Source organism: Antechinus flavipes, chromosome 6, assembly GCF_016432865.1.
Source record: "Antechinus flavipes isolate AdamAnt ecotype Samford, QLD, Australia chromosome 6, AdamAnt_v2, whole genome shotgun sequence".
Lineage (NCBI taxonomy): Eukaryota > Metazoa > Chordata > Mammalia > Dasyuromorphia > Dasyuridae > Antechinus > Antechinus flavipes.
In genome coordinates, this window is record NC_067403.1 from 240837979 (window position 1) to 240850038 (window position 12060).

The following is a 12060-nucleotide window of genomic DNA, read 5'->3' on the forward strand; positions in this document are numbered from 1 at the left end:
CTCAGCACTGTGTGGAGCACTCCGTGAGGATGGACTACATCGATGTGTGCTCCCTCCTTCCTCCCTCCACCCCAATGTCTCTTTACACCTCGCCAAACGGAAAGCATTTTTGAATAGAACCAGCCTGAATCTGGACTTCACCTTCATGACAAGCTCAGAGAACTTGGGAGAACCGGCTGTTGCTAGAAGGCTGTCCTGGAGCAGAACGAGCAGTGCACTAAGGAGAAGAAGAACAGCAGCATTAAAAAAACCAAAAGATAACAACCTGAAATTCAGATGAAGCAAGTCGGCTGCTGAGAGCTGGCTACCTCCTGCCGGGCCCTCTCTGCCAAGCTCAGAGTGATAAGCCTGCTGAGCTCGCTACGAGCACACCACCTGTACCTGAAGAGAATAAAGGCCGCGGATCTCCGCCTGGTCGGCAGGACCTTCTTGGGCCAATGGTTTCTCCCCTTTTTTCCCCAGCCTCTAGGCCGTCCAAGAGCCTATCCAGGATGCCAGAGAAGGCAAGAACAATCCTCCCAGTGCGTGCCCCTCTCCCGCCCAGGCTCTCCCAATACCAGTTGGAACTTGAAGGGTCGCTGCATGGAGGATCAGCAGGCCCCATGGCTGATCCCCAAGCCCTCTGACCTCCCCATTAACCCTGCAGTCCGGCAGGACTGTCACCTCAGGACCTCTGGGCTTGCCAACAACTGCTTTTTATGTAGTGTCTCCCCGATTAGTGCAAGGGCTCCTGGAGAGCAGGAGCAGTCTATGCTTGGCACAGAGTAGGGTCTTAATAAGTGCTGTTTCTTTTTTGTTCCCTAGTAAATTTATTTATTTTTAATACATATTACTTTATGAGTCCTGATAAGTCATCCATACTGTCCCCTACAAAGCAAGGAAGGACCGCGAGTCAGATGGCCCCTGTGCACTTGGTTTGTCACCAGACTGCTACTGAGTGCAGCCCACATCACCCGATGCCGTGGCCACACCAACGTGCAACTCATCACTCTCGCGGGCAGGGACTATGGCTTCGACTCAAATACACAACAGGAGGCAGAGATCAGAGCAAAAGGGAAAAACCATGGGAGTGAGGAAACAAAAAAGAAGTGAACAGATTTGCACGTAAGTGTTGTTTCACTCATCAAAGAACTGGCTCGACCAACACACCTTGGGTAGAATAAACTCATTCTGAGACTCCCACCATGGGTCCCTGCCACAAGAAGCATGAATGGAAATGCTTCCAACTGAGCCCTCTGTCCAGTTCTAAAGCAGCTGGGTATGTATGAAATGACTGATGGAGCTTTCATGAGCAATCAGCAAAAATGAATATGTAATTACTAATGACCCATTACTTTTGTCAGCAGGAGGAGGAATTTGTTGGGCCAACCCCCGCAGAACCAGTGGCCTCCTTTCCATGTAGAGGTCTCTATCCTAGGACTAGGCCTTCTGGGGAAGAATTTGTTTCAGGTTAGGCATGGAGGGTCAAGTTGTACCTTAGGATATTGGTCTGGTCTGACTTCTCTAGCACCTTCACTACCAAGAGATTGACAGAACGGAAGACCTGTTGTCCTTCCTCAAGATCTTCAATCCGAGAGTCCAGCATTAAGGTAATGAGCCCGTGCATCAGGTCCTTCAGGACGCCAGTGGAGGCTTCTCGAGCGAGGTTTTCCATCTGAAAGAGCTAGCATTCACAACAGGAGGAATGTTCAGACTTCTGCCCCTAGCAGTGTAGAGAAGCAGAGGCTGATGGAAAGAGTTCAAAGATTAGAGACAAGTCAAGTATCTGACAAATCATTGCCTGGACACATCCCCATGAGCACAACCCTCCTGGGTATGGAAAATCCATTAGTTTTCCAGAAGCCTTCCTAATAACCAGAATTACGGTACAGATCCCCTATGGCAAACAGCGCTCTCTAAATGTGCCTCATTCTCCCAAATTCCATGGGATACAATGGGAGAACCTTTATGCCTTGACCAAAGAGAGGAGAAGAAATGGAAGAGGACAGAGCTTTTTGCCAGAGTTCAAGTCTTACTGAAATCATGTTTCCAATGATGCAGCTATATAACTTGATGATCTCATCCTTATCGAGTTTCTCGTCCGCCATGTGCGTGTTGTAGATGAGTCGTAACTGCATGAAGGTGGCAATCAGGAACTGGTCGATGTGACCTGACATAGCTTCGGATTTGTCTTCTTGTCTCAGGACCTCATCAATCTAAAGACAAAATCCCAAGATGTGCTGTTCCAATTATATTCTTCTAAGATGAAAGATGAAACTCTGAATGGACTATCTGGCACTGATTAAGACGGTGCCTCCTGCAGATCTGGGGTTCATGTGAAAACTAGCCAAGGTAGACACACGAAGACGCGCACCTTCTGGGTTTTCTCCATTGGCCAAGTCTAGGATTTTCTTTAAAACCAGGTTCTATACAAACAATACTGTTACTTTCACTGAACTATCTGCTACTGCGAAACAAAAAGTTGTATAAAATCCACACTGTCCCCTACAAAGCAAGGAAGGACCACGAGTCAGATGGCCCCTGTGCACTTGGTTTGTCACCAGACTGCTACTGAGTGCAGCCCACATCACCTGATGCCGTGGCCACACCAACGTGCAACTCATCACTCTCGCGGGCAGAGACTATGACTCTGACTCAAATACATGACGGGCGCCTCTTACCTGCGTTAGGGCCTGCACGCTGGTGTTGATGTCACCACTGGCAACTTGGGAGATGATGAAGTTGATTGTGGATGCCGTGTTACTATGCATGTCATCAAAATGGGGAGAAACAGCCCGAATCCTAGGAGGCAGCAGGGAAAAGGTTATAAGTTCAATCATCTACCCCAGGCACCGATGGTAAGAGGGAAAATGTCACTTTCTGTAAGCCTAAGCCTTCTTAACTGAAAACTTAGTATGCAGGTCAAATCAGCAATGACCAGATAATGTCTCATGTTGCTTAGCCTCCACCCCCTACCCTACTGAGGGTGATCTAAAGGAGAATCTTCTGAAGGGAAGAGTTTGGACTTACTTGGGTTCAGGGATAAGGACTGGCTCAAAAATATCATCCAATTTGTGCTGAACCAGGGCTGGCATCTCACATCGGACGGTACCATTATCATTTTCTATTTCATCTAGGTCTAGCTGGAATTCACGAGGCACCGTGTGGGTCGCCTCCGAGTGTCCACTTAAGCTGCGAGCTTGGCTAAAAGGAAGAAAAAAGGAGTTTATTGCACAACTGTAGGATTATCTCATCAAGCGGCATGAGCAGGTCTCCACCAGGGGCCAAAAAGCTTCCAAGCAAATGTTTAACTTCTGGTTTCACTCAACCCCCCTGATTGGCTTGAGTCCTTGTTCAGGGCTTTTAACCATTAAATGTCCTGACTCACAGATATTCTGTAAGGGGAGCTATTAGTTAATTTATACTTGAAGATTAATACAATTTTACTTGGAGAAAAACCAAGACTGAGTCTATATACACAAATGGCACCACAAACTGGCTCAGAGCCTACCTCTTTGCGACTAAAAGTCAAAGAGATCGCTTTCCCCTCCCCTTCATGTCGCCACCAAATTCACTGGTATTAAGGATCTCTCCATTACGAGAATCAGTTCAGGCAGTGTTCAGAATATAGCTCCCAGAGATGAAGTTTTTCTCAAGGGAATATTTTGTGGAATGAAAGCCAGCTCATTTGAACTATGGATGTTAACACTATAGAACTGACAGGAGTTAACATTATCCTTGTGGCGTGACTCCTGGCAGTGTACCCCATGTGTTCTCAGTCACTGAGCCAGTTCCGGGCTGTGTGCTTATTAGCTATCACCCCCAGAGTCCATTATTGAGTGTAAAACACAAAAGAAGAATGGGCTAATAATTTGATGCTTCTAGCACTGAATTGCCACATTTATCAGCGGTCAGGCTACTGGTGCCTGTGAGCAGAAAGAGGACTCTGATCTATCTATACTTATGGCAGACACCCCCACCACCCTGTTCATCAACTCTAAGCCAGTCATCCTACAGAGGGGATGAATCCAAGTCAGAAGTTACAAAGATATAAGAGCCCTGCTAACAAGGAGTTAGCAGGCAGTACTTACATCCTGTAAGTGCGATACATAATTCTGTCCACGGAGAAGCAGTGAAAGAAGGCACAATACCATTTAGAAGAGGTTTTGAGACAAAGACAAAGACAATGAAGACGGAAGGATCAAACATTGTTACATAATATATGTCCGGACACTCTGTCATGCAAGACAATGGTTACAAGAACTCCAGATCCCGTTATGGGACAAGCTGTGAGTATAAGGGCAGAGACCACAAAGAAGATCTCAGATGGGCACTTCCTGATACATACTTGAGTCGGGATGACATGTCCTCAGCTGGCCCCTTGCGTAACATGTTGGCATTGGAGTTCAAGTTTTGAGTTCGCTGAGGTCTCTCTTCTACCTGTTTTATTGGGGCAGCCGCCGGTCTCTTTGCTGACCGCTTAATCCTCTCCTCGAGCATACTCATGTCCTTTTCAGAAAGCTGTGTAACACATCAGAATTGAATTCAAAGCATCTTTACCCTTTGTGAGTTTAGAATACTGATGTATTCTCCCTATTAAATTTTAAAAACCATAGATCAAAAACCAGAGGAAACAGAAATAACACCCACATCTAGAGACAGTTTGTGCTTTATGTCAATCTGCATTAGGCAAATTCCTCTGTGAGGCTGTGTTGGCCTGCAGCCAGACTTTGGCTCCTGGTCCAGCTGGGGGCCCGCAGAGCCTCAACAGGGGTAGGGCCACGTGCAGCCCTGCAAGGGTAAGAGGAGATCCACGGAAATGAGAAGGGTCGTATATGTAGATTAAAAACTAGTATGGTGTTAAAGCAGAGAAAGCTGAAGTCTCTTTAATCACAATCAACAACTACTTAGTTAGTGTCGTGACAGAAGAGAATAGCTCCAAGAAAAAAAGACCACTCACATTTCCGATGAGTTTGAACACCTGATCCCCATGTACATTGTAGACCGTCACAATGGTGTTGAGGGCGGCATTGCGAACAGTATTGTCGCGATCGCCAATGTGGATAGCCATCTCCTTTAAGGCTTTTCCTGGGGTTGGCTGACACACATTCATGCCATAGGATTCTACCAGACAACCCAGCTCTTCCAGGCACTCTAAGGAGACCAAAGAGAAAAACCCAATGAGTCATCTTCAAGTCATTCATATCCCAGAAAGATTGACGCGACCAAGAGATACTTGGTACACACTTGGCTTAGCTTTGCTAGACAGCTTCTCTTTTGGGACATGCTGAACCCTCCACCTTCTCTAGCCCTGCTGGCCTTTCCCCTATAAGACCCGTGGGACTTCAGGGAAGAAGGCTGTGGGGCAGCTGGCCCCAGGACACTGAAGATGGTCCCCAGGGGGTTACTGAGCAATTCTTGTACCTTTTGACCCCACAGGTTCATGAAGGTGCAATTCACCTACAGTTTCTTAGTTTAAGTTAAAAGGTGTGTGACCTTGCTGTGGGTAACTTTAATTAGGATCAACAACCAGAATATTCTTGTGACCTGCTTTTTATCCTCGGTGCTCGATACACAGCAGGCACATCTACTCAGTAGTTACTGTACAAATGTTGCTTGCTCAGTCAATTAGAGAACTCAACGATCTCTTGCCCCAAACTAAGTCACATACTCTACCTGCTCGCTGCTTGGAATTCTTGGACTTGGTTCCTTCCATGATAAAAGGGAACATTTTGCTGGCTGGGTAGACAAGGCACATCCGGTTTAGGATGGCACGAACATCTTTGCGAATAACATCTTTTGGCTCCCCAACCTGATTAACAAGAAAAATCCAATAAAGCAAAATATTTTGTGTGTCTTTTTCATGTTTCTTCATAAAGGAAAAAAAAGGTTGTCATTGTGTAACCAATCTAAGAGTAAAAGGGAAAAAAGAATAATCCCTCCCGGAAAAGGGCTCAATTTTTCTGAGAAAGAATGCCAGAATTACCTTAAGGATGAGATAGGGGATGAAGGAAGAGGCCTCATTCTCAGTCAGGTGATACTCTTCATCACTCAGCAGAGTAAAGAGTAATTTCAGATATTCCAGGGCTTTCATGAGGACACTTGTATTGGTATCAAAGAACCTCAGGGTAAGCCATTTCAGGATAAGATCCAGGCAACTAATAACACCTTCTTTTTCACTTTCCAAGTGCTTGAAGACAAGAAAAAAGTACAACTCCAATTGTATAAAAGATACACTTCCATTGAACAAATATCTACTACTTAATCATACTATAGCTTAATAATGTAAACAATGGGCATTTGATTTTCGGCTTTGTCCTTCCCAATTTATAACATAATTATCAACAAAAACAAATACTCTGAGTACACAAAATGAATTAAATATGTTAAAAGGCCACAGATTTTAAGAAAATGGAATCAAATCAATGAAGAGACAACCAAAAATGCTTCTGCTCTATACCCTCAAAATCCCCCTGAAATTCTGCTCCTTTTATGAGAATGTACAAGACCTAGGATTCAAACCCAGGGATTTCCAAATTCCATCCCCCAAAAAGATCAAAAAACTACTCTATCTCTTCACACTTCTCTTCTTCCACATATATTACAATGTTCCATTCCTCTGAAAGGGTCCTATCCCTTTGTTTCATTATGGCACAGATGAGACCCGGGCTTCTCAGAGGCAATCCCAGCACCAGGCCCTGAAACGTGACCATGCTAGAGAGGATTTTGAGTATGGTCCAATTTGTTCCCCAAGGACAAATGCAATTGCCACTGAGATTATATTCATTGCTTGTTGCTTTTGCTACAGAAACACATGAAACAAAGATCTAAAATAATCTACATTTTTCCTCTTTTGCCCCCTTTTATTTCTACAGTGATGGTGGCAGAATGGTGGCAAAAAGTACAAGGCAGGAGGTATGTTTTAGAAGTCAGTTTTTTAGACTGTTTGTGAATATCAACTTAGCTGATGGCCCCTTAAAGATGAGATCCTTGCCTGAAAACCACATCATGGAGCATCTTGAATACTAGGTGGAGAGAGCTGTTTAGACTTCGTTAAAATAAAACAACAATAGAGGTTTTTAACAGAGGAATGACATAATGAAAGGGGTGTCCTGGGACTACTACCTACGTAGGGCGATTCACATGGACACAAGTGATGATGCAGAAGGAATCCATAAATCACTGCTAAGGTTTATGAAAATCTTGGGCAAGAATCTGAAGACCTTAGGGTTTCTCCTCAAAAGGCACAGAATTCACACAAGAAATTCATACAACAAATAAACAGCGGATGAAAACAGTTTATGAGAAAGAGTTTTGAATTTTTAGAATAAGGCTTAAATTAAAGCAGAATGAAAGGCTGGGGGCCTTTGGATGGAGTATGTCCAATAATGACAGGCAAAAATATATCTGTCTTGAGTCTTGCAGTCTACCTGGGTCACTGCAAAGTTAAATGGCCTGTTCAGGTTATTATCAAGCTAATGGGACTGGCTTAAAAAAGCTCTTCTGTAATCACCGACCAGATTTATACCTACTACACCACAATACTCTTCATCATCCCTCCCCCCACTCCCCCTAAGGCAATTGGGGTTAAGTGATTTGCCCAGAGTCACATAGCTAGGAAATGTTATGGGTCTAAGACCAGATTTGAACTCAGGTTCTCCTGTCTTCAGGGTTGGTGCTCTATCCACTGTACCACCTCCCCTCATACCACAATACTCTTTAAAATGCTGATGAATTGGAAAAAAGTGAAACCTTAGTCTGGAACTCAAACCATCAACTTTACAAGTGAATATGGATGAGGCTTATCTAGAAAGCATAAAGTTGTCCACAGAAAAGGAGTTGGGGATACCGACCCAGGGAAGCTCATGGGACCTGTATCACCGAGACCTTGTGAGATGAGACTTGCTACAGGAACATATCTCTGGATAAGTACTTTCTCCAAAAAAATAATAAGGGTAAAATGTTGGTGGAAGAGGGAAGTAGGGAAAAGTTTATACTGATAAAAGGTACTCAAGTCAGAAAATCCAGAAATGAAAGTAGGGCAGTATCGTAGAGAAGATGGACTGAAGATGAGAAGAAACAGAGAGAAATAATATCAACAATGCCATGAAAGGCAATAGCATCTGAAAATGCATAGATGGCAATTCTTCTGAGACTGGGCAGGTCTTCTTATTTCATGTTGCTGTTTTGATGTTTGTTTTTTGTGTACACTTGATCAATATAAGACCAAATCCCAGCTGGGAATAACTTCTTTCCTTAATCTGGACTCTAAATGTTCAGTCTCTCCACAAAACAAGCATATTTACATTCTATTCCAAACTTACATCAACCATAACAGCCAGAGCTTTGTTGTGATGCTGAAAGTCTGAGTGAAACATCTCATCTTGTAACCATCTGGCCACACAGCTGGACATTTGCAACTTTAACTGCTCAATATACTCGTCTCGGGGAGTGGTGAAATTCCATTTCAGCACCTACAAGGGGTCACAGATAACACAGGAGAACGGCTCAGCTGAAAAACCCAATGTTTGTGCAAAGTAATTACAGAGAGAACGATTGCTTATGTTGTGGCATCCCGGGTGGTCAAAACCCTAGATGGCAAAGGTTAACAAGATCTGCATTCATAGGATGAATTTACAGGTATATAAGGAAAAAAGTCAGACAAGCATTTAACTCTGTTTAGCCTAAACAATCTTATCTTTCTTCCTTCATGTCTCAGTCAAATGTTGTCACCCTCCTCCCCCACAAAGCCTTCGCCAATCCATTGTTTTTAAGGGTTTTCTTGGTCCTTAAAATGACCTTGAACACAAACATCTGAACATATATTATATTCTCCCAAACTCCAGCAGAATGTCAGCTGAAGGGCAGCATCAGTCTTGCTTTTGCCTCTTTATCACTAATGCCTAGCTTGCTTTTCATATATTAGGGACTTATAAAAGACTTATTTATTTTTTTACTTACTCATTTTGAGTCAATTGGGGTTAAGTGACTTGCCAAGAATCACACAGCTAGGATGTGCTAAATATCTGAGGCTAGATTTGAATTTGGGCCCTCCTGAATTCAGTTCAGTTCAGTATTCACTATACCAACTAGCTGCACCAAAATGTTTGCCGAATGAACTTGCGAGAACCTTCAGGTGCAGATATAAGGAAGAATCCTAGTCAAGCCTCAATTATTGATGTTCAGACATAAGTTTAGCCCACCACATATGCAGTATATAAATCAAGCCTAATAATCATGGAAGTTCAAAAGGGATTTTGATGAAATAAATCATTTTGTGCCAACAAGGAATCAAGGAATCTTTCCTATTTTATAGAGCCTATCTATAAGAAGCTCAATGAAGAGTTCTCTGATGAAATGAGATACATGGGAGATCTCTTCTATAAGTCTTTTGTAAGAACTATGGCTTCTTGAAAGAGCTTTGCATTGGCTCCTATAACACAGTAAGATTTAGTTCTGAAATAAGGCAGCACAAAACACAGCAGAGATTCCAGACCATACTTAGGATTTACCTTTAACGCCTTTTCATCCCTCATCCTTTGCTCCTTTCCATTCGGTACAACAATGAAAATAGGACCAGATTTATCATCGTCTTCCTTTAAGCTAGCTTTACTTGGCATCTTCTTTCCTTGTACACTCTGGAAACATGGTAGGGAGAATGATAAGCAAAGGAAACACAGAAAGACACATGATCATCAACCCTGCAAACCAAGACTCTCCTCGGGGAAGGAATGGGGCTGTCCAAGCAAAGTGCAGATTCATCACACTGACCCAAGGTAGCATTCCAGAGCTTTGTTCCACAGGAAAGAGAAACAGACGACAGAATCTCATAGGGAATATCCCACACCCTCTTGGTGTGTGCTCCGGTAACAACCAAACAATGTCCCTCCACCACAGCTGATCGAGGATCCCCCACCAGAACCATACCCGTGCTTATGGCCTTTTCCTGGGTACCTGTGTGACTGGCTGTTTCTTGCTCAGGCTAGTATTGCAGTCAGAAAAACTATCATTATCATTAGACAGCTGCAATAAGCCAAAAAATATTTGTGTTCAGACAAATCAAAGTAATGAGCTACATGAAGTTCTCAACATTATTTGTGCTAAAAGAACTCTTAAAAGAGGCCACATTTCATCTTCCTTTGGTCAAAAAGCTTTAATCTATCCTTCAGCAGGGAACAATTCAATTATTACCCTTTTGTAGCTTGCTGTCACAGAATGTGAAAATGATGAAAATATTTACATAGCACCTACTATATGCCAGGCAGAGTACTAAGTGCTTTGCAATTATTATTTCATTTCAACCTCACAACTCTGAGAGGTTGATGTTATAATATCTCCATTTTACAGTAAAAGAAACTTGAGGCAGACAGAGATTATGTGATGTGCCCAGGCTCATAGTAAGTCTGGGAAGCCAAATTTGAACTTAGGTCTTCTTGACTTCAAGCCCAGTGTTCCATCTAACTGCCTTCTGACTCACTTGAATATAAAGTGTGAAATGTGAAATATGACCTAATACTTAGTATTTTGAACTATACAATTATAGAATTATAGAATACAAGTTAGAAAATGTTTATATTAGCAAAAGGAATGTATGGAGCAGTTAATGTAAGCTCATGCAGACTAAATTTAAATGTGCAATATTAATACAATAAATATTACTCAATTTAAGTAGCTCAAAAGTTTCTAGTCCAAATACTTTCTAGCTAAAACACATTTTACATGGTAAAAACCAGCCTGGGCCCATTTGTAAGACACTATCAAAAAAGTAAATAAATTCACTCCCTCCCCACAAAGAAAAAGAAATTTGGATGAGAGAGGAGAGGAAGAGGAAGCAATAGCTAGCATAAAAAAGGGTCTCATCCTCCCAGCTTAATTTAGGGAATTAATTAAGCAGACTCACTAGATCCTGAACATGGCAAAAGAAGAAAAGAGCGATAGGATAAACAGCAGAGGGCAGACCTGCTGCCCTGGCAGGTATAATGAATTTGCTGAGTATCCACTTAGCTTCTGGGGTCTTAGCTCCCCCTATGAGCTCCCATATTTAATACCATCTCCCCGCTCCCTTTCTATTCTGAATAATCTCATATTTGGGGTCTGTAATCCCCATCACTACTGCTGAACTTCTCTTTTTTCCTTTTATTGTACGGTCTATAAGATGTGTTTGGTCATTTTAAATTCTGAATTTAACACCAAATAAAATGTGCATTTCCATGGACAGAACATACAGAAAAACAGAATCGCACATTAAAACCTAAGTCTATCACAGACAGTTTGCTTTTCCATTTAAGCATACAGTGAAATGCACATGTTAATTTAAAGCTGTGCTGCTTGTCTGGTTCTTCTGTGCAGTTTAAAAATGTTTCATTGAGCTTCATTTCTCTTTTTCTCCCCTACTGCCAGATAAAACTCGATTGCTACTCTTTTTTCTTTTTCAATAGGAGAATGGAAGGGTAGGAAAAAGAAAAGAATGGTATGACTCTGTGTTGGAAAAAACAGGTCTACTATAGAGCTTTTAAATAGAATTAAATGGGAATAGTAATAACATCTAGAAAACTGGATCTGTCCCCAAAGGCAGCCTCTATCACTTCAGTTTTTAAAAATCTCCCAGGATGACTTTTATTTACAAATACTTTACATGTAGATACATATAAAGAGCAATGCTAACAATGTTGCTTCAGGCTCACATATTTATAAACAAACCTTGCTACCCCCAACACTTCCATCCCTTCTGAAATCAAATGGATAAAAGTTATTCCAAAATAAAGACTTCTCTAACCTTGGCTTTTGAAACTCCTCCACCTCTGGTTTTTTTAGGGTCAGGCTTGGACTCCACAGAGCTGGACATGGAATCTTCCACAGGTGCTTTTTAGGTGGAATAAAGAAGTTATTTCAATTTATTTTCAAAAAATGACTACAAATTCATCGTTAATCACTAGCATAACTGACAAAACTTACTTTGAAACTACTTGCATGGACACAATAAATAAATTTTAAAGCATAATCTCTTCAATCCCTCTTAAATATTTGGGCTATTCATTCCTACTCATCCTCCCCCCCCCCCCATTTTAATTTTAAATTTAA

At 42.2% G+C, this 12060-nt stretch overlaps 1 protein-coding gene and 2 non-coding genes across 6 annotated transcripts in view; all 3 read right to left on the minus strand.

Moving 5' to 3' along the window:
• The window catches only part of CKAP5 (cytoskeleton associated protein 5), an 81915-nt gene that overhangs the window by 4568 nt on the left and 65287 nt on the right, over positions 1–12060 (minus strand). For all 4 annotated transcript variants that reach the window (XM_051966471.1, XM_051966470.1, XM_051966472.1 and 1 more), the window contains exons 27-38: positions 11756–11841; positions 9492–9617; positions 8304–8453; positions 5966–6169; positions 5656–5791; positions 4940–5133; positions 4328–4500; positions 3010–3183; positions 2661–2781; positions 2016–2195; positions 1476–1663; positions 142–217 (exon numbers count right to left, since the gene is read on the minus strand). In XM_051966471.1, the coding sequence (XP_051822431.1) occupies positions 142–217; positions 1476–1663; positions 2016–2195; positions 2661–2781; positions 3010–3183; positions 4328–4500; positions 4940–5133; positions 5656–5791; positions 5966–6169; positions 8304–8453; positions 9492–9617; positions 11756–11841 (1808 nt within the window). The remainder of the gene's footprint in view (positions 1–141; positions 218–1475; positions 1664–2015; positions 2196–2660; positions 2782–3009; positions 3184–4327; positions 4501–4939; positions 5134–5655; positions 5792–5965; positions 6170–8303; positions 8454–9491; positions 9618–11755; positions 11842–12060) is intronic.
• Positions 887–996, minus strand: LOC127542173 (small nucleolar RNA SNORD67). The gene has a single exon (XR_007948568.1). It is a non-coding gene; the product is annotated as a small nucleolar RNA SNORD67 (small nucleolar RNA).
• Positions 2504–2613, minus strand: LOC127542174 (small nucleolar RNA SNORD67). Its single transcript, XR_007948569.1, has one exon. It is a non-coding gene; the product is annotated as a small nucleolar RNA SNORD67 (small nucleolar RNA).